General features: G+C 39.6%; 1 protein-coding gene across 2 annotated transcripts in view; it reads left to right on the forward strand.

The window, feature by feature from the left end:
• Positions 1–25852, forward strand: part of CFAP54 (cilia and flagella associated protein 54) — a 300842-nt gene extending 274990 nt beyond the window's left edge. For both annotated transcript variants that reach the window (XM_059934750.1, XM_059934751.1), the window contains one exon: positions 25690–25852. In XM_059934750.1, coding sequence (XP_059790733.1) covers positions 25690–25809 — 120 coding nt within the window. In that variant the 3' untranslated portion in view covers positions 25810–25852. The remainder of the gene's footprint in view (positions 1–25689) is intronic.
• Positions 25853–26704: the final 852 nt, after the last annotated feature.

The following is a 26704-nucleotide window of genomic DNA, read 5'->3' on the forward strand; positions in this document are numbered from 1 at the left end:
CTTTCGTATTGGTTCACATGATACATGTGAATTTACCTAATCTATGTGTGTGTGTGTGTATGTGTGTAGTAGGTGTATCTGTGTGTGTGTTATGTGTGTCTGTAGTGTGTGTACATGTGTGTATGTATGTATTGAACTGATTTGAGTCATACAGACTCCGTATGGAGAGGAAATTCCTAGGAGCAGATCCTGCTTTGAAGGTAGAAAAGGTGACCCTAAGCCAAGAGAAAAGACACATTGTATAAGGAGATTGCAAAGTACTTTTTCTTGGCTGTATGAGTTTAGTAGGATATTTTTTGAGTTCACGGTTTTTAGCTAGACCTACTATAGTACCTGACAAACAGTAATGCTAATAATCATTAAACTGCAAATCTTACTAATAGTAGTAGTAATTGTAATATTTATTGAGCACGTGGCATGTGAAGACACTGTCCAGTGTTTTAAATCCAGTATCTCATTTAACATTACAAGAAGCCTATGCAGTTGGTTACTGTTACTCTCCCCGTGTTAGAAATGGGGAGGTGTAGCAGCATGCCTGAGCTCTTGCAGCTTGTAAGCAGAGGAGGCACTAGTCAACCATAGATCCGCTTACATCCAGGATCTGCATCTTTAACTAAAGTGCACCCAGTGAATGTCTGATTGGAAGAGGGAGCAGATGCTGCAGGGTGTTGAGGAGTGAGAGGTGAGAAAGGGAAGGTTGCAAGTGTAGATGAATCTTTGAGAAGGTTTGGGATAGGCGTCTGGAGAGGGTTGGAGGAGCAGCTCCCAGGAGACACGGAGTCAAGGGCGGGTGTTAGGACAGCAGCAGTGGACAGGGCGAGGAGCCGGGAGGGGTGGAGGTTGCCTGTCGAGAAGAAAAAAAGGACAAATGATGAAGCAAGGCCTAAGGGAGTGGGCCGGAAACAGAAAGATATTGACAGCATAAGTGAGAGAGTTGCCTGCAAACAGAGGAAATGCACCTCTTTCTGTAGGTCTTGGGGCAGCAGATTAAGGGCAGGAAGGGATGTGAGTAAGTGTATGAGAGAAGGATAGGAGAAGCGGGGGCAGTTCACACCCAGTGGTTTTCACTTTCTCAGTGAAGTAGAGGCAAGTTCATCTAAGACTCGAGTGGGGTAAAGCGTTGAGGGTATGATCTTCTAAGAGAGATGAAGATCTTGAATATTCACAGTCACTGAGTGTGATGAGCGAGGAGCTGACCAAGAAAAAGTAAAAGAATTGAGGGCCACAATGAGATTTAAAAGTCACACATTTGAGGGGCACTAGGCTGCTTGGCTTGTGATTTTTCTCCAGCAGCGCTTGGCTTCCCGGATATGGCTGTGGAAAGTGCCAGTAGAGGCAGATGCAAGAGGAGAGCAGAGATGCATGGGAGGTGAGAGTACTCGTGAGACACCTGACGGCCTGCCAGAGGCTCAGGTGGCTTGGAGCAGCTATAAGTTTATTTCACAGTAAATCCCCGAATTCCTCTCATTTACTCTGAGAAAGCACCGGTAGAGCCTGATGTCTGCCATTATTTCTCAAGCTCCAGTTGAATAGAAAATGGTTTAATCATACAATATGTTTTCTAAAAAAATTTTTTTTGAATTTTAACTAAAAAATTTCTTGACAGATTCTAATGACCTACACTACATTATTATGTACAATATTAATGGGCACTTTTTTTTCACATGGTTGAATTTAGTGTGCCCATGTTCTCTTATTTCTGATTCTGAAAATAATCATTTTTGATGTGTTTATGATCAGATATTGACATCAACCATACGCTAGTCACTAAAATAACTATTATCTTTGAGAAGGTTTGGGTAAGAACTATGGGGAAGGCAGAGGAACAGTAAGAGGGAGACATAGAGTCACAGGTATGTTAACACATCTTAGTTTATTTAGTCATTTGTCTCCCCTACTAGAGCAGATTGAGTCTTCTGTATAATAAGATTGGATCTTATTACATTTATAGTCTTCCTGCCTTGCCCAGTGTTGGCTCCCCAAGGGTGTCAGTAAGTGTTTTGTTTTGTTTTGTTTTAATTAATTAATTAATTAATTTTTGGCTGCATTGGGTCTTTGTTGCTGTGGGCGCAGGCTTTCTCAAGTGGCGACGAGCAGGGCTACTCTTTTTTTTTTTTTAATTAATTAATTAATTTATTTATTTTTGGCTATGTTGAGTCTTTGTTTCTGTGCGAGGGCTTTCTCTAGTTGTGGCAAGCGGGGGCCACTCTTCATCGCGGTGTGCGGGCCTCTCACTCTTACGGCCTCTCTTGTTGCGGAGCACAGGCTCCAGATGCGCAGGCTCAGTAGTTGTGGCTCACGGGCCCAGTTGCTCCGCGGCATGTGAGATCTTCCCAGACCAGGGCTCGAACCCGTGTCCCCTGTATTGGCAGGCAGATTCTCAACCACTGCACCACCAGGGAAGCCCTGGGGCTACTCTACATTGCAGTGCACGGGCTTCTCTTTGCAGTGGCTTCTCTTGTTGCAGAGCACGGGCTCTAGGCACGCAGGCTTCAGTAGTTGTGGCACGCAGGCTCAGTAGTTGTGGCTCGCGGGCTCTAGAGCGCAAGCTCAGTAGTTGTGGTACATGGGCTTAGTTGCTCTGTGGCATGTGGGAATCTTCCTGGACCAGGGGTCGAACCCGTGCCCCCTGCATTGGCAGGTGGATTCTTAACCACTGCGCCACTAGGGAAGTCCCAGTAAGTGTTTGTTAAATAAATGAACGCTCGTGATACATCTTCCAGGGATCCCTCTGGGTTGCAGTTCTGGTCTTGACATAACAATGACTTTGGGTTCATCAGTTTCATGCATTTGTATCATAAACATTTGTCAAGTGCCTCCTCTGTGCCAGCCATTGGACTAGGCATTGGGATAAAGAAGTAAAAGTGAGTCCCTGCCTTCAAGGGGGCCTGCAGTTTGTTGGGGGAGACAGACAAATACAGAAGCAATTACAGTACAGGGTGAAATAGAGGCCTGAGGGCCAAATACCACTCCTCAGTGATAATATCAGTTAATATTCTAATACTATCTCAGCATAATTCTGAAGGTGAGAAATTCCCTTTGGTATCTTTTAAGAAGGGTTCACTAGTTCCATGTAAGAAATCAAGATAATAGAAGCTCCTATGACCAATGGTTAAAAGTCCTAGTTATTTTGGAAAATGATTGGAAGGCAGTAGAGAATCCTTAGGTAGATATAAGCATGATCAAGGGTACTTGTGAGAGCATTTTCCTCTGATTAGGAAGACATTCAGAAGAGGAGGCAGAAAGCAGAAGTCCTAGCTTTGGCAGTAGGCTCAGTTGCCACAAGGGCATGACTTATGGTTTTGTTCATGAGGATGGAGAGAATGGGGCGAATCCCAAAAGCCCTGTATATAAAAACAAAGGGAGAAGGTTTTGTTTTGTTTGTTTTTAAGTCGGTTTAGTTTACAGGCTGCAGCTGAGCACAAGGCCTTGTGCAGGACCCACTGGAGGAATCAGAGATGAGAAGGACAGAGTCCTCGCCCCGAAGAGGCCGGCAGTCTAGAGAGGAGGCATGGGGCTAATGGTTACACACATGGAGACAGTGGTTGTGGTTTTAAAATGGGTGATTGTTTTGCATGAAGATGGGGAGAAAGAGGTTGACAGAGGTTCAAAGACCTGCCCAAGGTCATTCACCTGGTAACCGTCACAGCCAAAACTGGGCAGACCCGAGTCTATGCTGTTAACTGTTATCATTACCCTAAAACCAGCACTGTCCCACCTTTTCAGTTTGGGGACTCTTGGCCATTCAGGTGGCAGGGCTGGTTGAGCAATACATCACTGAGGGAGAGTTAGAGTCAGGGTAGACTCAGGGTTAGGCAGCAGTGTGTGTGCTGGTTAACAGACAGGCTTGAAAGTCAAGTTGCCTGCCTCAAAATCCCAGCCCGGCTCTGATGTTTGCTAGTTGTATAACCTTAGACAAGTTGTTTAACCTCAATGCTTCAGTTTCCCTATTTGTAAAATAGAAATAAAAATAGAACTTACCTCATAGGCTTGTTGTATGGATTAAGTGAGCTAATCCATGTAAAACTCTTAGAACAGGGCCTGGCACATACTAAGCAAAATAGTTGGTTACTATTATTATCACTTAAGAGCTATCTGAGTTCACTTGGAATTAGACCCTTGTAAACAGATTTGTTTCTCTAAGGGGTGACTGTAGAAGAACAACAATAACATGCCTGAGATAAAGCCTCTACTTTCTCAAAAGAGAGGCTGGAATAATGCAAGTGCTAGGAATGTATCACCTCTAACCACGTGTATCCCCCATTCTCATCTGTTCCAGTTACTATGTTTATATAACAAAGCACCCCAAATTTAGTGGCATAAAATGACCATCATCTCATTAAGCTCAAGGGGTCTGTGGGTCACATATTTGGAAAGGGCAGAGTGGGGCAACTTGTCTCTGCTCCATGGTATCTGGGGCATCTGCCGGGAAGACTTGAAGGTTGGAGGTGATGCAGCTGCTGAGGGCTGGAATCCCTGAAGGCTCGAAGGCTCGTTTGGTTTGTTGCCCGATGCTGGCTGTTGGCCGGGGGTGCTGAAGGCTGTGGGCCAGAACACAGCACCTGACCTCACTGTGGCTGGTGGGCCTCCATACAGTGTGGTGTCTGGGTTTTAAGAGTGAACCTCCCAGGAGAAGCAGGCCAGAAGCTCTATCACTGTTGAGGCCCTAGTTTGGAAGTTACATAATGACACAGTCTCCATTCCACCCACATTCAAGGTTGGACCTCTTCTTGATGGGAAGAGTGTCGATGTCAGATTGTAAGAAGGGCGTGTGGGTGGGAAGCTATTGTTGCAGCCATTTTGGGAAATTACATTTGGCCACAACATTCAATAAAGCACTCCCAGTTTCTAAGACTATTTCTGCTCTGAGCAGAGGCTGCTCCTGGCAAACTGCTTAGCCAATATATATTTTTTTTATTAAAAAAATTTTTTTAACATCTTTACTGGAGTATAATTGCTTTACAACGGTGTATTAGTTTCTGCTGTATAACAAAGTGAATCAGCTGTACGTATACTTATATCCCCATATCCCCTCCCTCTTGTGTCTCCCTCCCACCCTCCCTATCCCACCCCTCTAGGTGGTCACAAAGCACCGAGCTGATCTCCCTGTGCTATGCTGCTGCTTCCCACTAGCTATCTGTATTACGTTTGGTAGTGTATATATGTCCATGCCACTCTCTCACTTCGTCCCAGCTTACCCTTCCCCCTCCCCGTGTCCTAAAGTCCATTCTCTATGTCTGTGTCTTTATTCCTGTCCTGCCCCTAGGTTCTTCAGAACGATTTTTTTTTTTTACATTCCATATATATTTGTTAGCATATGGTATTTGTTTTTCTCCTTCTGACTTACTTCACTCTGTATGACAGTCTCTAGATCCATCCACGTCTCAACAAGTGACTCAATTTCATTCCTTTTTATGACTGAGTAATATTCCATTCTATATATGTACCACATCTTCTTTATCCATTCGTCAGTCGATGGGCATTTAGGTTGCTTCCATGACCTGGCTATTGTAAATAATGCTGCAATGAACATTGGGATGCATGTGTCTTTTTGAATTATGGTTTTCTCTGGGTATATGCCCAGTAGTGGGATTGCTGGATCATATGGTAATTCTACTTTTAGTTTTTTAAGGAACCTCCATACTGCTCTCCATAGTGGCTGTATCAATTTACATTCCCACCAACGGTGCAAGAGTGTTCCCTTTTCTCCACACCCTCTCCAGCATTTGTTGTTTGTAGATTTTCTGATGATGCCCATTCTAACTGGTGTGAGGTGATACCTCATTGTAGTTTTGATTTGCATTTCTCTAATGATTAGTGATATTGAGCATCCTTTCATGTGTTTGCTGGCAATCTGTATATCTTCTTTGGAGAAATGTCTATTTAAGTCTTCTGCCCATTTATGGATTGGGTTGTTTGTTTTTTTGATATTGAGCTGCATGAGCTGCTTGTATATTTTGGAGATTAATCCTTTGTCAGTTGCTTTGTTTGCAAATATTTTCTCCCATTCTGAGGGTTGTCTTTTCGTCTTGGTTATGATTTCCTTTGCTGTGCAAAAGCTTTTAAGTTTCATTAGGTCCCATTTGTTTATTTTTGTTTTTATTTCCATTTCTCTAGGAGGTGGGTCAAAAAGGATCTTGCTGTGATTTATGTCATACAGTGTTCTGCCTATGTTTTCCTCTAAGAGTTTTAATAGTGTCTGGCCTTACATTTAGGTCTTTAATCCATTTTGAGTTTATTTTTGAGTATGGTGTTAGGGAGTGTTCTAATTTCATTCTTTTACATGTAGCTGTCTGGTTTTCCCAGCACCACTTATTGAGGAGGCTGTCTTTTCTCCATTGTATATTCTTGCCTCCTTTATCAAAATAAGGTGACAGTATGTGTGTGGGTTTATCTCTGGGCTTTCTATCCTGTTCGATTGATCTATATTTCTGTTTTTGTGCGAGTACCATACTGTCTTGATTACTGCGGCTTTGTAGTGTAGTCTGAAGTCAGGGAGCTTGATTCCTCCAGCTCTGTTTTTCTTTCTCAAGATTGCTTTGGCTATTCGGGGTCTTTTGTGTTTCCATACAAATTGTGAAGTTTTTTGTTCTAGTTCTGTGAAAAATGCCACTGGTAGTTTGATAGGGATTGCACTGAATCTTTAGATTGCTTTGGGTAGTAGAGTCATTTTCACAATGTTGATTCTTCCAATCCAAGAACACGGTATATCTCTCCATCTGGTTGTATCATCTTTAATTTCTTTCATCAGTGTCTTATAGTTTTGTGCATACAGGTCTTTTGTCTCCTTAGGTAGGTTTATTCCTCAGTATTTTATTCTTTTTGTTGCAATGGTAAATGAGAGTGTTTCCTTAATTTCTCTTTCAGATTTTTCATCATTCGTGTATAGGAATGCAAGAGATTTCTGTGCATTAATTTTGTATCCTACTACTTTACCAGATTCATTGATTAGGTCTAGTAGTTTTCTGGTAGCATCTTTAGGATTCTCTATGTATAGTATCATGTCATCTGCAAACGGTGACAGCTTTACTTCTTCTTTTCCGATCTGGTTTCCTTTTATTTGTTTTTCTTCTCTGATTGCTGTGGCTAAAACTTCCAAAACTATGTTGAATAATAGTGGTGAGAGTGGGCAACCTTGTCTTGTTCCTGATATTAGTGGAAATGGTTTCAGTTTTTCACCATTGAGAATGATGTTATCTGTGGGTTTGTCATATATGGCCTTTATTATGTTGAGGTAAGTTACCGCTATGCCTACTTTCTGGAGAGTTTTTATCATAAATTGTTGTTGAATTTTGTGGAAAGCTTTTTCTGCATCTATTGAGATGATCATATGGTTTTTCTCCTTCAATTTGTTAATATGGTTTATCACATTGATTGATTTGCATATATTGAAGAATCCTTGCATTCCCGGGATAAACCCCACTTGGTCATGGTGTATGATCCTTTTAATGTGCTTTTGGAGTCTGCTTGCTAGTGTTTTGTTGAGGATTTTTACATCTATGTTCATCAGTGATATTGGCCTGTAGTTTTCTTTTTTTGTGACATCTTTGTCTGGTGTTGGTATCAGGGTGATGGTTGCCCTTAGAATGAGTTTGAGAGTGTTCCTCCCTCTGCTATATTTTGGTAGAGTTTGAGAAGGATAGGTGTTAGCTCTTCTCTAAATGTTTGATAGAATTCGCCAGTGAAGCCATCTGGTCCTGGGCTTTTGTTTGTTGGAAGATTTTTAATCACAGTTTCAATTTCAGTGCTTGTGATTGGTCTGTTTATATTTTCTGTTTCTTCCTGGTTCAGTTTCAGAAGGTTGTGCATTTCTAAGAATTTGTCCATTTCTTCCAGGTTGTGGACAAATTTCTAATTCTGTTGATTTGAGTCTTTTCCCTTTTTTTCTTGGTGAGTCTGGCTAATGGTTTATCAATTTTGTTTATCTTCTCAAAGAACCAGGTTTTAGTCTTATTGATCTTTGCTCTTGTTTCCTTCATTTCTTTTTCATTTATTTCCAATCTGATGTTTATGATTTCTTTCCTTCTGCTAACTTTGGGGATTTTTTTTGTTCTTTTTTCTCTAATTGCTTTAGGTGTAAGGTTAGGTTGTTTATTTGAGATTTTTCTTGTGTCTTAAGCTAAGATTGTATTGCTATAAACTTCCCTCTTAGAACTGCTTTTGCTGCATCCCATAGATTTTGGGTAGTTGTGTTTTCATTGTCATTTGTGTCTAGGTAATTTTTGATTTTCTCTTTGATTTCTTCAGTGATCTCTTGGTTATTTAGTAGCGTATTGTTTAGCCTCCACGTGTTTGTATTTTTAACAGTTTTTTTTCCTATAATTGATATCTAGTCTTATAGCATTGTGGTCAGAAAAGATACTTGCTATGATTTCAATTTTCTTAAATTTACCAAGGCTTGATTTGTGATGCAAGATATGATCTATCCTGGAGAATGGTCCACGAACACTTGAGAAGAAACTGTATTCTGTTGTTTTGGGATGGAACGTCCTATAAATATCAATTAAGTCCATCTTGTTTAATGTGTCATTTAAGGCTTGTGTTTCCTTATTTATTTTCATTTTGGATGATCTGTCCATTGGTGAAAGTGGGGTGTTAAAGTCCCTTAGTATGATTGTGTTACTGTCGATTTCCCCTTTTATGGCTGTTAGCATTTGCCTTATGTATTGAGGTGCTTCTATGCTGGGTGCATAAATATTTATAATTGTTATATCTTCTTCTTAGATTGATCCCTTGATCATTATGTAGTGTCCTTCTTTGTTCCTTGTAGTAGTCTTTATTTTAAAGTCTATTTTGTCTGATATGAGAATTGCTACTCCAGCTTTCTTTTGATTTCCATTTGCATGGAATATCTTTTTCCATTTTGTATGTATCCCTAGGTCTGAAGTGGGTCTCTTGTAGATAGCATATATATGGGTCTTGTTTTTATATCCATTCAGCCAGTCTATGTCTTTTGGTTGGAGCATTTAATCCATTTACATTTAAGGTAATTATCAATATGTGTATTCCTATTATCATTTTCTTAATTGTTTTGGGTTTGTTATTGTAGGTCTTTTCCCTCTCTTGTGTTTCCTGCACAGATAAGTTCCTTTGGTATTTGTTGTAAAGCTGGTTTGGTGGTGCTGAATTCTCTTAGCTTTTGCTTGTCTGTAAAGGTTTTAATTTCTCCATCGAATCTGAATGAGATCCTTGCTGGGTAGAGGAATCTTGGTTGTAGGTATTTCCCTTTCATCACTTTAAATATGTCCTGCCACACTCTTCTGTGCTTAGCCAATTTTTTAAATTAGTCAGCAACTCTCCCCAAATATATTAGGTAACTGTTACGGAATTGCTGAGTGTGTTTATACCCAGAGGACAGAGGAAAAACTAGGTGGGTTCTCAGTTCCCTTTGAAAAAAGCTATACAGTTTTTCTGGCTGTTGGATGGAGTTGCATGTGTCCCAATTTATGTGGGATAGCTTCCACATCACTTTTTTGGGGGGCTGTTAAGTCCTAGAAGGTAGGCTATTTATCTTCCTTTAAGCTGTTAAGTCCTAGAGGGTAGGCTATTTAACTTCCTTTGGCTAATTTTGTTACATTATCCTATGCCCCTTGGTTTCTTTTTAACAAAACTTCCCAAATGGTGACAATGACAATACTGTCTGTAAACTGTCATTTATAGCATTGGGAACAAGGTATTCTGTAGTTTACTAAGTATTAAAAAATTAATTCTATTAATGTAACTTCTTTCAGTTGAAAGTTGTAGTTGTTTTTTTTTTTGTACCAGCCAAGAGCTGTCTGAATAGATTTTACGGGCATCAAGAATTACATCTTTCTTCTGTGAGACATTATTATTCTGTCCTCAAGTGAAGAGTATCCTTTGTATGTAAGTTCATGAGACATCCACTTAATATTCTTATATTCTTTTGGAGACAATGCCGAATGACATCAGTTCCACACTGCCTTTAAAACACAGCTCTGACTTTGATTCCATCTGCTTCACTATTCATTTCCAACTGTCAAGTTTGGCTAAGGGAAAAAGAAAGCCCTTAAGAAAAGGCTAGGCTATTAATGTGCTCTTCAAAATGCTAAGAAAAGGCTAAGCTGTTTATAGCGTTTTCAAAATGCTCATCTCTCCGAGATTTGCCAGCAACAGTGTCAAGGTGAAATAGCTCTCGTTCATCCAGGAACTGAGAGCCTTTGTGTTCTCTACACTCAAAGCACTGGTCCCACTGTTGTTAGACGTGCTCTTTGGGGGTATAATGATCCTTGGATATAATTTAAACCAAAATATAGTCATGAACCTGATATTGTGTATTTACTGTAAAAGTGGCAAGAAGTGTGTGCAATGCTTGAGAAAGCAAGCCTGGCTTCATCCTGGGTACAGCTGTATTTCAGAATCAAGGGGACAATTTCCTGAAGTTTAGTCACTTTGTGTAACTTCAAAGGAAGTGAGAGGCAGGGGTATTATTAGCAAATCTGTACATTGCTTTCTATCTTGCTGAAAACTGAGTCAAGTGCTTAGTTTCATTCACTTCATGCATTTTGCGAAACGTTTTTGTCTTGATTAAAAATCTGGACCCTTAACAATGGCATTATAATTCATTTTAGGAGGATGTTGATTTTGGCCTCATATTTCTCAGTCAGTTGACAAGCCTTTTGAAATTCTCCAGACCAATGTTCTTTATATTTAAATAAATCCACAAAGGAGAAACTGGTGTAAATTTACCCATTTTCTTTGTTAATACTTTGGACACCAGCCATTCGAGATTTTTGCCCTTATTTGTCCTGTATCTCAGGTAGCTGGTACCATTATGTTCTTTTCTCAACCACCTGTGAGAGCACAGCACGGTGGGAAGAGTGCTTGGCACACGCTAGAGCCCCAGTGTTGCTCTTGTGGACAAGTCGTTAGTCCTTAAAGACCTCAGGTCAATTACATGCTGCTGAAGGTCTCGGAAGCAACGTATCTCAGCAGATCAAAACATGATTTGATTCTTGGTTCCACCATCTATTGATGGTGTGAATGTGAGCTACTCACTTTTCCTTGTCTGCTTCAGCTCCTTATCTGTACATTGCTGATAGCTTCTCCTCATGTAGGATTGCGTTAGAAACAGTATGTGACACGTCTTATATAGTGCCTGTCAACGCCATGGGTAAGCATCCAATACATTGTGGCCATCTTTATTTTTCCCTGCCTTAAAACAATGAGAAATGAGTCATTTCTTCATTTGATCATTCGTAACTCTCTGCATTGGTGGCTTTTGGCCTATCTGAATGTTTGCTAATTTTCAGAAGAATAAAGGGACATTTAATAGATGTAGTCTTAATATTATTTTTCAATCATCCTTTTTAAATTAAACTTTCTGTTTTGAGATCATGTTAGACTCACATGCAATTTTAAGAAATAATAATATAATACATTATAATAATATAATGTAGAACTGTAGTACAGTATCATAACGAGGATACTGACATTAATAAAGTCGGGGTACAGAACAATTTCATCGCTACAAGGACTCCTCCTGTTCTCCTTTTATAGCCACCCCCACCTCTCACGCCCCACCTCTGTCCCTGACCCTTGACAATTATTAATCTATTCTCCATTTCTGTAATTTTATCATTTCAAGAATGTTATATTGAAGGAGCCATACACTATGTAACCTTTGGGGATTGGTATTTTTTCACTCAGCTTAATTCCCTGGAGAACCATTAAATCATGCTTTTGATGGACCAAAAAATCCTTATGAACGTTGACATATTTTACTTTGGCCGCAGAATAATCATTAGCTCAAAAGTGCCTGTTGTGGTACCTGGCACATAGTGTGGGGTAAAGATTCACTGAGGCACAGGGGTGGATCCCACTCTACCTGATTCACCCCTCTTCCTCCCTCTCCTCCTCCTCTCCATCCTTCTCTTCTTTCCTTGCCCCCTTCTTCTCCACATCTTCTTATGGATATTGACAGACAAAGGCTGATTGCTCAAGTTAGAAATACTAAAAAGAGTTAAAAGAAATACTTTATGTGAAACTGCTTTGTAAATTACAAGCTCTGTCAGGCTTCCTATCAAAAATTGCCGGTCAGTGTTGGCCACATTGTAAGAATAGTTTGCAGATGCTTGCGATGTAAACGGATGGGAACAAAGGAGTCAGTGTGAGCAGTGTTTCCTTACGCATTGTGCGCGTGGGTCTGCGCTCTAGTTTCTGCTGCAGTGGGAGCTGCTGACTAACAAAGCCCCTCAGCCTTTCACTCTAACCAACAAAGTCCCAGGAACAAAATGCAAACTTCAGTTCACATTCTTTGTAAGCCTTTGCTCTGAAAAAGAGCCCCCTTTTTAGAGTTGCCAGATGTTAAGCTCGCTGAGCTCCTTCATGAAAAAGCATCAAGAAATGCCAAGTATTGTTCAAACTCTGGAGTTTTCACTTCAGTATCTCAGGTCAAAAGCCCACAGGCAGATCAGTCACAGCCATTCAGGAGGCAACCCAGCTTCAGCGTTTGTACCCAGTTAGAGCATTTCTTCCTGTAACTTTGCTGCTGAGAGTCAACGACCTGACCTTTAAGTGGAGTCCAGCCCTTACTCTGATGGAATGTCCCCTCTTCAGAAATACAGCGATGGGAGAACAAGCTTGCCAGAGCGTAGCTGTTTGAGCCAAGATAGCTTAGGCTATGCTGTGCTAACAAATAAACCCCAAACCTCAGTGGCAATAAAGGTTTGCTTATTTCTCATAAAAGTCCAATGAGGGGTACGCAACTCTCCTTCAACTTGTAACTATGCTGTCTGGGCTACACGGCCTCCAAGTCGGAGGAGAAGAGGGCTAGGGGATTTCGTAGGATGTTTTTAAGTTGGGTGACTATAGATACAGGTTTGCCTGCAGCAGTCACAGCACATACCTGTTGATTTGGTGTGATGGTTAATATACTCTCCTTTTATTCTCAACAGTCTCCCAGTTTAGGCAATAAATTAGGGTGACCATTTCTAAGAGCCAGCATGGAATGGCTATCATAATTTCCGCCCATATCCTATTGGCCTTGCGCTGATGTGCAAGGATGTAGAGACCCATAGAGGAACAAGTATGTACTTCGGTGAGCACTAGTAACTTCTGGCACAGCAGGCATCTGCAGGAACGCCATGAATTTTTCCCACAGAATTAATTCAATAACTTCAATTACCAAAACTCTGTTGAGAAGATAGGATAGAAATATGATATTCTTACGAACTAAGCCATCTCATTTAAACACATATTGTGGTAGGCTGACTCATGGCCCCCCAGAGATGTCCACATCCTAATCCCCAGAACCTGTTACCTTGTATGACCAAAGGGACTCTTCAGATGTGATTAAATTAAGGATATGGAGATGGGGGAGATTATCCTGGATTATTCAGGCGGGCCTTAAATGTAGTCACAAGTATCCTTGTAAAAGGGAGGCAGAGGGAGACTTGACAGCAGAAGAGGAGAAGGCAACGTGATAATGGAGGTGAAGATTGGAGAGATGTGCTTTGAGGATGGAAAAGGGGCTATAAACCAAGGAAAACAGGTGGCCTCTAGCTGCTAAAATAGGCAAAGAAACAGATTCTTTGCTGAGAGTCTCCAGAAGGAGCCAGCCCTGCTGACACCTTGACTTTAGCCCAGCCAAACTGAATTCAGATTTCTTTTTTTTTTTTTTAATGAAAGAGTCACTTATGCAACTCTTTTTAAGAAAAATTTATTATTTACTTTTTATATTTATTTTTGGCTGTGTTGGGTCTTCGTTTCTGTGCGAGGACTTTCTCTAGTTGCAGCAAGCGGGGGCCACTCTTCATCATGGTGCGCGGGCCTCTCACTATCGCGGCCTCTCTTGTTGCGGATCACAGGCTCCAGACGCGCAGGCTCAGTAGTTGTGGCTCACGGGCCTAGTTGCTCCGCGGCATGTGGGATCTTCCCAGACCAGGGCTCGAACCCGTGTCCCCTGCATTGGCAGGCAGATTCTCAACCACTGCGCCACCAGGGAAACCTGAATTCAGATTTCTTACCTCCGGGACTGTAAGAGAACAAGCGTGTGTTGTTGTACGCCACTAGGTTTGTCTTACATTTGTTACAGCAGCAGCAGGACATTAATCCACACATACACTCTGAAGTTCAGCATGTGACTTTAGGTTTCTGTTTCTGTTTAGATGTCTGTAAAAAAAAAATCCTTATTTTACGTGTGAGATATTTAAGTGGCTTGCCCAAGGTCCCTTAGCTAGTTAATGTCAGAGCCAGGATTTACACCCAGGCAGACTGGCTCCTCAGATCACGTTTCTAACTACCCTGCTGCACTGCCTCTGCCCTACTGCCCAGCTGCCCTTGAAAGCCCCCTACCATGCCCATCCACCACGAAACGCCCCTGCTGCATGCAGCCTCTCCTCCCACACCCACCTGACTCCAGTCTCTTGCTCCTTCCGTGGGCACTGTGGGCCCCTGGACACACTTCCAGCTTCCGCTTTTGGAAAAAATTTTATGTAAGGTTCTAGGGCTTCCATAGGGAATTCTCAAGAAAAGTTAGGCTTCAGGAGAAATTATTGAATTTCTTCATATTTAAGTGTATGGGGAGGGATATTATTTGAGGGAAGATATTTCTGAATCTTCTTCCTACTCCTTAGTTTCTAATTCTCTTCCTCATACTCTAGAGGGGGAAATGTTCCTAAGGGTAATCAAATAACGTGATTAATAGAAATGATACTGGAAAGGTATTAAGTTTGTTTTACCATGACCCAGAAAAGAAGCCTCTAGGAATTTGGTATAAAAATTCTGAGTACTTTAAATCCCCCGTTAGCTTGTATTGGTTATATACTAGTATGCATTTTGCCATATTGCCATTTGTTTGATGGTTCTATTGTTAACCACTGAATTAAATATTTACGCCTAGGTGGCCCCTTCACTAAGCCACTAAGAGCTCCCCTTCCGGACCGAAGAATTTATTTTCCCAGCTCTGGGAATGTGCTGACCAGCAGCCCTCAGCTCTCAACCCTCTCCAGGAACTGCCCCTGTCTAATGGACATGGCCTTTTTGGGCAGGGGTGGTTGGGGGGGTATCTGTATCTAATTACTGGCTGATATGGGTGTGCAATGACCCGACCCCCCCAACAAAAGTTGGGACAACTCTGAAGGGCCACTCCAGCTTCAGAGCTCCCCGTGGGGTTGGCAGGGGGTTTGTTGTGTCTGCATTGCAGCCCATCTTCACTCTGCCTAATCCTGCTTTCTTCCCTTTCCCCACGGGTGTTGATCCCAAGGGTATGTCCAGATAAACTTCCTGAAAGCTAAGTTCCATCTCAGGGTCTGCTTCCCAGGAACCTGAACGGCAACAATGAATTAAAAATAATAAAAAATGAAGATCCCTGACTGGTGATGAATACATAAGAGTGCTCCATTAATCCTTATTTGTTGGAATTAGAAGAGTTCTAAAGGAACTTGGAAACACACTTTCTGGTTGAAAGTTTATTTTCTAATGTAGAAGTAAGGGGAAAACATCATACACATGTCACCCACTCATGATTAAAAATACCTTCTACAATGTGACCCACAGTTCAATCACATTTTCCTTTGACCTCTGTTTTAACAGTTAATTTACAATGATATAAAGTCTGTAAAACAAAGATTCGAGCCCATATCCAGTCCTCAGTAAATGCAGGCTTCCTTTTTCAGAGAAACGTTTTTTTTCCAGAGTAAAAAAACAAGGACTTGGTAAAGCTTTAAAACCATTTTATGCAAATAAAGGCAAAGATGTAAAGAGCAATGTCATCACGCATAGAACTATATCAGAATTTATGCTCACACCTCCACGGAGAGTGAGGAATACACACTCAGTTTTACAGCACATTGACTATAAGTATTTCTGTTCAGTCATCTACCAGAGAACACTTTTCCTTTAATTCTTCCCCCAACCTCTGATTATAAGCACTGAACCATCAACTGAAAACTTGCATCTAGCCTTTATGCCTTATGCACTTCATTGTTGGTTGTATAACTCCGCTTCCTGTTCTGATTAGAGCTTTTGATATTTTAAAGGGGATTTGCCCTGTTTGAGACCCTTTATTAGTTTTTTTATATGGTGACAGAGACTTCCCCGGAGTGAGAGAGCAGCTGTTCTTTCTGCACAATAGGGTTTCAAAGACTCTTTTCTCTGGGACTTAGACTCTTGAGCGTCAGAATAAGCCTGGATATGCACAGCCTAAACTTTTACTTTTTTCTTAATGGTCTCTTTTGGTCTTAAAAGATTGTTTTGTTAAATAGTTCCCTATAGAAAGCATATACCCATAATGGAGATATCACTGCCAGCTCTATCATTTTTCATCACTTAGTGCCTTGGCTCAGCCTGAGGTAGGGTATGAAGGGCAATGTGTGCAGAAGGGGTGCAAGGGAGGAGGAGGAGGAGTGCAGGAGAAAGCCCCAAAGGCCCCAAAGACATTCACTAGCTGAGCACTGCCCTAATCTACATAATACCAGATGCGACTCTTGTGGGGTTTTTCCTGATACCAGCCGATTCTACAGTTCTCTGACACCAACTGGGTGCCCAACAATTCAATTCAGTTCTGACGCTACTACCCAGAGTTAGCACAGACTCCCACAGATTAAGGGCTCAATCCAAGAATGCCCCCACTTCAGATGCCAGTTGTAAATGAGGTGCCCAGGCTACCCATACTTCTGTCCCAGCAGACTGCAGATTCAGGAGTTCCCATGATGCCCCCTAAGGTTCGATAATTTGCTATAAAGACTCACAGAGGGCTTCCCTGGTGGTTCAGTGGTTGAGAGTCTGCCTGCCAATGCAGCGGACACGGGTTCGAGCCCTGGTCTGGGAAGATCCCACATGCCGCGGAGCGACTGGGCCCGTGAGCCACAACTGCTGAGCCTGCGCGTCTGGAGCCTGTGCTCCCGACAAGAGAGGACACGATAGTGAGAGGCCCGCGCACCGTGATGAAGAGTGGCCCCCGCTCACCACAACTAGAGAAAACCCTCGCACAGAAACGAAGACCCAACACAGCCAAAAATAAATAAATAAGTAAATTAAAAAAAAAAAAAAAGACTCACAGAACTCGGGATAACACTTCACTTATGATTACCAGTTTATTATAAAGGATACAACTGAGGAATAGCCAAATAGATAAGATGCACAGGGCAAGATATGGGGGTTGGGAGGAGCAGAGTTTCCATGCCCTCTCCAGGTGCGTCACCCTCCCAGTACATCAATTTGTTTACCAAACAAGAAGTTCCTCAAAATGTGTCATTACAGGGTTTTTGTGGAGGTTTCATTACGGAGGCATGATTGATTGAGTCATTGGCCATTGGTGACTGAACTCAATGTCCAGTTCCTCTCCCCTCCCTGAAGGTCGGGGGCACTGGGCTGAAAGTTTAACTCTCTAATCACATGGTTGGTTTTCCTGGTGACCAACCCCATCCTGAAGCTATCTAGGCACCTTTCCCCACCTTAGTCATCTTATTAACATACAAAAGAAAATTTCCAAGGGATTTAGGACCTCTCTGCCAAGAAACTAGGACAAAGACCAAATATGGATTTTCTCTTGTACCACAACTGTAAAGTATGAACATCACGTAAAATTGATTTTTAAACATATATCCCAGTGAATGTAGTCTCCCTCAATATATCTCCTCTCATGGAGGTGCTCTTCATGTGTTTCAATAAAGAAACCATTGTTCAAAACATTTTTGGCATCTACTTAGATGTGAAAATGGAGACAGGGCTCCTTATGTTGCTGAAATGTTTTTGGCTGGACTCAAACCTTTGGTTTCCTGACCATGGGGGACAATATATCTGAGCAGGAATTGTCCTTTATTAAAAGGTGAACTCTGCTCAAGAGCTCAAGGAAATGCCATACATAGCCAGGGCTCAGTGGTTGTAGAGTGTCAATGACAGTGATGGTGATGGGGTTGATGATTTAAGAAGAATAGATTCTATTCTTAGGCAGTACAACAATTGAACCAATTTCCTGAACATATGCTTTCTCAGCCGTAGTCCTGTCTTTAATTTCTAATTTTCTTGTTCTCTGCAAAATGTCTTTATAATAATGTTATTTCTTTAAATTTTAATTTAGAAGATTTCTACCACCTTACCAATATGACCCTTTGATCTCATATTATGTTTAAGAAAACTTCTTTTCTGATATATTTAAAGTTTTATTAATACAAAAATTAGAGTGATGAAAAAGATAATCTTGTTTGCAGCAAAGTGTGAAATTTCCTGTGGTCTGATAGAGTTGTGAATAAGCCCTTCTCACCTTCCTAAGAGTTAGGTGCTGTTTCTGTTAGATTGCGGAGAATAACGTTGGTATTGGGATTCTCTCGATCATATAAAGTATAGTGAAACCAAATACATCTAGTTCCCTCTCATCTGGAACTTTTATTAGATGGGTCGCCAGTCATTCATGATATCAGCTCTTAAGTAAGCTAGTATTGTATTATCCTTTCTACTTTGGAACGCATGTTTTTTCCCCAGTCCAAAAAAAAATCCAATAAATCACTAACTTCAAAGACTCAGGTGATATATAAAGAAGAGATAGAAAACATGGTAGAAAAAGATATATATGAGAATGCTAGATAAAAACAGTATTTGCTGTTGGTACGGGCCGGCCGGCCGCACATCCAGCACCCGGTAGGGGGTGCCTGGCACCGCCAGCTGGATGGGGGCCCCCCTGCTACCCTCGCCGCTCCGGCGTCCGGGAGGGTACAGCATGAGCAGTCGCAGCTCCAGCTCATTCTGCTTCATCTTCTTCAGAATGAACGACAGGCTCAGCTGGGAACGGAAACCTGAAGTTCCTGGATTGTATCGTGGCTGCATATAGGGAGTAGGAGTTCTGACTCAGGAGCCAAAACCAAGAGCCTCTAGGATGTTGACGTCACCCTGGGGCCACTGTGAGGCTCAGTTCCCTGGAAACATGGTCCCGAACCCGCTCTTCTTGGGACTTGGCATCATCCTAAATCTGCCAGTTACAGGGCTTCTCCACTTTCCCTGGCTCCTGAAATCGTAGAGGGTAGGCCTGGGATTCTCCATCCAGGGTGGAAATGGCCCCTTTGGAAATGTGTGGGGGCATCATCGGATTGAACCAATTACAAGGTAGAGTTCATGTCGTTTAGAGGGCAGGGGACAGACTTGCACAAAGAATTGTCCTGCCCAAGATGCCCATTGTTTCTCTATTGAGAAACACAATTTTTCATTTTGCCGATGAGAAAATTGAGGCTCACATGGTGCTTAGCGTGATTGACATAGTGACTGACATATAGTAGGTGCTCAATAAATATTTGTGGTTGAACAACAACAACAACAAAAAAACAGTATTTGCTTTCCTACCTCGAAGCTATTGTTTTTTCTTTTAATGGCTGTGACTCTGTATTTTAAGGTTCTTGAAAGGACACAAAGTTAAATCCAATCGTATCACAAAGCTTGCAATTTTTTATATCCTGCTTACCAATTACAAGAGTAGGCAAATCTAATTGATTAGTGGTTATTTGGCTTTCTCCCTTTTTTCTTGGTCATTAACACTTAGAATCAATGAAAAGACAAATGACACTGGGCTGAGAGAAGCAAGAAGACGTCTCAAAGTAGGTGCTCAATAAAAACTCAGTGGCTTAAGAAAAAGCATAGATACTTTGAATACAATATGATTTTTGTTTCAATCAAGGAAAATAGAACAAAGGAACAGAAGTAATAAAATCTTTCATTATGATAAAATCTAGTTTTCATGCAGAAACTCATATGAAGTATAGCATTGGCAAAAAAAACCTTTACATTTCCAATGGCTTTCAGAACTCCCCCAAACCAGTTCAAGTCCAGGCCAGATTTGAATGAACCCCTTCAGTGTGCCCCACCTTGATTAACTTCCTTTCCCTTCCTTGTACTGTTTCAGACTTTTATCCTCTCTAGGCAGGCAAAATCATCATCATTTCTTTAATATTGCTCCTTGAACCATAACCTGCTTGAACTAAATTACAATCTGCTACCTACCAAGGTGTTTTTTCTTTTCTTTCTACAAAGTGTTTCCTAATCCAGCAAAAGGAACCAAGATTCTCTGATTATGTAATTGCCAATGTTATCTCTGTTGAATGACAAAGAAAGAAATTCAGTAATTTCGCCTGGAACCTAACTTTTCTTGAGAAGTTCCCTATGTAAGACCCAGAACCTTCCATAAAATTTCCAAAAGCTGAAGCTGGAAAAGTGTCCAAAGTGCCACAGAACCCATAGGAAAAAAATTTAACCGAGGAGGTGAAAGACTTGTACACTGTAAATTATAAGATGCTGGTGAAAGAATTGAAGAAGACACAAATAAATGGAAAGATACTATGTGTTCATGGATTGGAAGAACTAATATTGTTAAAATGACCATATTACCCAAAGCAATTTACAAATTCAGTTCAATCCCTATCAAAATTCCAATGGCATATTTCACAGAAATAGAACAAAGAATACTAAAATTTGTATGGAACCACAAAAGACCCTAAACAATCCTGAGAAAGAAGAACAAAGTTGTAGGTATCACACTCCCTGATTTCAAACTATGCTACAAAACTATATTAATAAAAACAGTATGGTGCTAGCACAAAAACAGACACATAGCTCAATGGAACAGAATTGAGAGCCCAGAAATAAACCCAGACATATATGGAGAATGAATTTACAACAAAAGAGCTAAAAACATACAATGGAGAAAGAATAGTCTCTTCAATAAATGATGTTGGGAAAACTGGACAGCCACATGCAAAAGAATGAAACTAGACCACTATAGTACACCATACACAAAAATTAACTCAAAATGGTGAAAAGCTGAAAGAATTTCCTCTAAGATCAGGAACAAGACAAGGATGCCCACTCTTGCCACTTTTATTCAAAATAGTTTTGGAAGTCCTAGCCACAGCAATCAGGGAAGAAAAACAAATAAAAAGAATCCAAATTGGAAAGGAAAAAATAATACTGTTTGCAGATGACATGATAGTATACATAGAAAATCCTGAAGATGCCACCAGAAAACTCTTAGAGCTCATCAATGAATTCAGTAAAGTTGTAGAATACAGAATTAATATTCAGAAATCTGTTGCATTTCTATACACTAAGAACAACATATCAGAAAGAGAAATTAAGAAAACAATCCCATTTACCATTACATCAAGAAGAATAAAATGCCTGGGACTACACCTACCTAAGGAGGCAAAAGACCTGTACAGCAAAAACTGTAAGATGCTGATGAAAGAAATTGAAGATGACACAAACAGATGGAAAGATATACCATGTTCTTGGATTGGAAGAATCAATATTTTTAAAATGACCATACTACCCAAGACAATTTACAGATTCAATGCAATCCCTATCAAATTACCAATGACATTTTTCACAGAACTAGAACAAAAATTTTTTTAATCTGTATGGAAACACAAAACACCCCAAATAGCCAAAGCAATCTTGAGAAGAATGGAGCTGGAGGAATTGGGCCCCCTGACTTCAGACTATACTACAAAGCTACAGTAATTGAAACAGTATGGTACTAGCACAAAAACCAGACACATGGATGAATGGAACAGGATAGACAGCCCAGAAATAAACCCACATACTTATGGTCAATTGATCTACAACAAAGGAGGCAAGAATATACAATGGAGAAAAGAAAGTCTCTTCAATAAGTGGTGCTGGGAAAACTGGACAGCAACAAATAAAAGAGTAAAATTAGAACATTCTCTAACACCCATATACAAAAGTATGCCCAAAATGGATCAAAGACCTAAACGTAAGACTGGATACTGTAAATCTCCTAGAGGAAAACATAGGCAGAACACTCTTTGACATAAATCACAGCAATACAGTTTTGGATTCTCCTCCTAGAGTAATGGAAACAGACAAAAATAAACAACTGGGACCTAATTAAACTTAAAAGCTTTTGCACAGCAAAGGAAACCATAAACAATGTGAAAAGACAACCTACAGAATGGGAGAAAATATTTGCAAACGATTCAACTGACAAGGGATTAATTTCCAAAATATACAAACAACTTATACAGTTCAATATAAAAAAAAAAACCCAATCAAAAACTATATCTGGAGAAAACTCTAATTCGAAAAGATCCATGCACACCAATGTTCATAGCAATACTATTTATGATACCCAAGACATGTATAATATATTATATACAATGGAATATTATTCAGCCATAAAATAGAATGAAATAATGCCATTTGCAGCAACCTGAATGGATCTAGAGATTATCACATTAAGTGAAGTAAGTCAGACAGAGAAAGACAAATATCATATGATATCACTTATATGTGGAATCTAGAAAAATGATACAAATAAAGTTATTTACAAAAATAGGCTCACAGACATAGAAAACAAGCTTATGGTTACCAAAGGGGATGGGGGGGGGTGTTGAGGGGAGATAAATTAGGAGTTTGGGATTAATAGTTACATACTTACTATATAGATAAACAACAAGGACCTTGTATATGGCACAGGGAACTATATTCAGTGCCTTGTAATAACTTACAATGGAAAAGAATCTGAAAAAGAATATATACATATGTATAACTGAATCACTTTGCTGTACAATTGAAACAAACAACATTGTAAATTAACTATACTTCAATTAAAAAAAGAGAAAAAAAGAATCTGAAAAAATATAGATAGATAAATGTATGTATAATTGAATCACTTTGCTGTATACCTGAAACATTGTAAATCAACTATAATTTTTTTTAAAGTGCTCAATAAAAAAGTTAAGTTTTGAAATATGGAATTGAAAAAATTAAAATGGATAGAAAACTTGAATATATGACCTGAAATCATAAACTTCCTAGAAGAAAACATAGATGGTAAATTCATTAACATCAATCTTAGCAATGTTTTTGTGGATCTGGCTCCAAAGACAGGGGAAACAAAAGCAAAAATAAACAGACAAGACTACATCAGACTAAAAGCTTCTGCCCAGTGAAGGACACCATTATCAGAATGAAAAGGTAACACACTGAGTGGGAGGAGATATTTGGAAATCATATATTAAGTAAGCGGTTAATATCCAAAATATATGAAGAACTCATACAATTCAACAAAAACAAACAAACAAAACCCCCCCAAACAACCCAATTAAAAAATGGGCAGGGGATCTGAATAGACATTTTTTCAAAGAAGACATAGAGATGGCTAACAGTCACATGAAACTATGTTCAACATCACTAATTATTAGGAAAATGCAAATCAAAGCCATAATGAGATATCACCTCATACCTGTTAGAATGACTATTATCGAAAAGACAAGAAGTAACAAATGTTGGAGAAGATATGGAGATAGGGAACCTTTGTACACCATTGGTGCGACTATAAATTGTTGTAGCCACTCTGGAAAACAGTGTGGAGATTCTTCAAAAAATTGAGAATAGAACTGCCATATGACCCAACTATTCCACTTTTGGGTGTTTATCCAAAGAACACGAAAACACTAATTTGAAAAAATACATATACTCCTGTGTTCATATGGAAACAACCTAAATATCCATTGATAGATGAATAGATAAAAGCAGATGTGGTGTAAATACAATGAAATATTACTCAGCCATAAAAAAGAATGAAATCCTGCCATTTGTGACAACATGGATGGATCTTGAGGTTATTATGCTAAGTGAAATAAGTCAGATGGAGAGAGACAAATACTGTATGATTTCATTCATATGTGGAATCTAAAAACAAAACAAGTGAACAAACAAAATAAAATGAAAACAAACTCATAGATATGGATAATAGATTAGTGGTTACCAAAGGGGGAAGGGATTGGGGAGTGGGCAAAATAGGTGAGGGGGATCAACTTTATGGTGGTGATGGCAACTAGAGTTGTGATGGTGATCACTTTGTGGTATATACAGACATCGAATTATAATGCTATACACCTGAAACTTGTACAGTGAAAAAGAAAATACATGTTGGAGAGGATGTGAAAAAATTAGATCCATCATACATTAATAGTGGGAATGTAAAATGTTGCAGCCTCTATGTAAAACATAGAGTAAAACAGTTTGGTGGGTCTTCAATAACTTATATAGTATTACCATGTGATTCAGTAATTTCATTCCTAGATATGGACCCCCCAAATTGAAATCAAATGTTCAAACAAAACTTGTACCTGTATTTAACAGTAACACTTCACAATGGCCAAAAGGTGGAAACAGCACAAATGTCCATCAACATGTGATTGGATAAACAAAATGTGGTGTATTCATAAAATGGAGCATTAGTCATGAAAAGGAACAAAGTATTGATACACACAGCAATGTGGATGAACCTCCAAAATATTATGTTAAGTTAAAGAAGCCAGACATAAAAGGTCATATACTGTATGGTTCCATTTTTATGAAATATCCAGAACAGGCATATACACAGAGACAGAAAGCATATTTGTGTTCTCCAAGGACTGGGGTAGTGAAATTAGGAAATTAAAATTTAAACAGATCAAATAGTTTACTCAACCTCACATAGCGGGTATATGGTGAGGTCTGAGTGAACAAAGCAGTCTTACTCCAGAATGTACACTTTTAACCTCCATGTGGTTATTCTGCCTCCCTGAATTGGTTGAGGTGGGATTTCTCTTACATATTGGTAATTGTAAAAGCAAATAATGGAAATCTAGTTATCCTATTTCAAAAAAAAAAGTAAAGAAAAAAAAGGAAAAGAAAAAAACCCACATGATTATACATTTGTATGAGGATTTTTAAAGTTTTGGAAAGATATTCTTTAAACTGCTAACACTGATTACTTCAGGATTGAGTAAAAAAGGAGAATATTATTAATTTTTTCACCTCTTTATTATCCGAAGTTATAGAAAGCATTGGAATACTTTGATCATTTTTTTAATCCAGGAAAATGAAGAATATGAAATGAAAACCAGCCTCTACTTTTAAGTTCGTTATGTTTTCTTGAGAATAAAAGTTTTCATTTAACAAGCAGACAAGACATTAAAAAAACTTGTCCTCTAGTTTCTTACCAGGATTCAGGGCCCCAAGGATCTAATTCATTGTGACCATTCTCCGTGATGTTTCTCATACATCTTCAAAAGTATCTAAGTCTGCGTGAAGTGCGTCCCCAGTAAACATTTATTTCCTTTCCTTTATGTTTGTTCTCTCCTTCTTGCCCTTCTCCCACTCAAATAACCAGTGCTATGACCCCCAAAGTAGTCTTTATTTTCCATTTTTCAGGCTGCTCAGATGACTTTGGCTGCACTAGTCCTCAGCATGGTAACTAGGTGTTTCTTTCAGAAAGAGTGAGCTCCAAACATAATTTTTGCTTCACCATGTCAGGATTTAAGCTCAAAATGAGGGAGGGAGATTTATCAACTGGGCAATGTGTTATGGAGGAAAGTGGTTCATTAGTAACTGGGCCAAAATTCCTACACTTACAATCATATACAATGATTATATAAATACGGATGGTCCATATTTATACGAGTGTCTGCTGTCTTGTAGGCTCATTTTTATAGATTTACAGATATGAATCTGTAGGCTGTTTTTATAGACTCATAGATATGAATCTTCATAGGATAGAAAATGATATATGTGACATTTCAGCAGGGTGGAGATGTGAAATTTTGTGTCTTACCTTAGGCAAGAGTTAAAAATCTTTCACATAAAATTATTACATGTAATTGGTATTTGAGAACGTCACTTCAGTCAACAGTTTGGAACAGTGCATTTCATGAACACTTTTATGCTTTTTCTCAGGTCCCATTTGATATCTCGCTGCCATCTATGTTCAGTCTTGAGAGACTTTTTGATCTTGCTAGTGGTTGTATCGTATCAGAAGGAAGCCTTTTCAACTGGATGGTGTCGATTATTCCCTGAACATCCTTTACATGTTAACCTTATAAAGGATTTAATTGTTACTGCTTTTCTTGTTTGAAATAAATTTTTGGAACTATCCTCTTATAATAAGCAAAATAAAATTGTTTTCTTTCATAAGCTAAATTTCTTTTAAAAAAAACATCGTTTTGAGTAATGTTTTAAATGGTATTTGAATTAAATGACAATGCTGTTGCTTATTAAAACTCTCTTACAGAGCTACTCATAGAAAATATGTTTGTGCACAGTACAACTATTCCCACTTTTGTATGATGTTTAGGTCTTTAGATGCGTCCATACAGCAAGACTGAATTAAACCAGTGGTTCTTGACTAGGGGCAGTTTTGCCCCTCAGGTGACATTTGGCAGTGTCCGAAGATATTTTTGATTATTATAACTGCGAAGGGAGTACAGCTGGCATCGAGTGGGTAGAAGCCAGGGATGCTGCGAAGTATCCTGCAATGTCCAGAAGAGCCCCCCACAGCCAAGAATTATCTGGCTCAAAATATCTGTGCCAAGGCTGAAAAATTCTGGATGAACTTCAAGTCAACTCGAAGTGTTCAGTCAACTTTGGAATTTGTCTGTGTGGCTTGGGAAGAAATCTACAGTGAATTTTACACTTCTGAGAGATAGCATTGCATAAAGTTTTAGAACATGGGCTATGGAACTATATAGACATGAATTTGAATAGTAACTTCACACTTGCTAGTTCTGCTACTTTGAGAAAGTAACAAATTCTTTAAGCCTTCCTTTCCTTACCTGTAGAATGGGAACATTAATAGAATTGCTGTGAGGATTAAATTAAGTGATATGATTAAAAGGTACTTAGTACCTGAAGTAGTAATAATCATCTTGCTAGGAGTTGTCATTTCCCTGCCAAATTGGAAGAAGATCATGCA

This window comes from Balaenoptera ricei, chromosome 10 (assembly GCF_028023285.1).
Source record: "Balaenoptera ricei isolate mBalRic1 chromosome 10, mBalRic1.hap2, whole genome shotgun sequence".
NCBI lineage: Eukaryota > Metazoa > Chordata > Mammalia > Artiodactyla > Balaenopteridae > Balaenoptera > Balaenoptera ricei.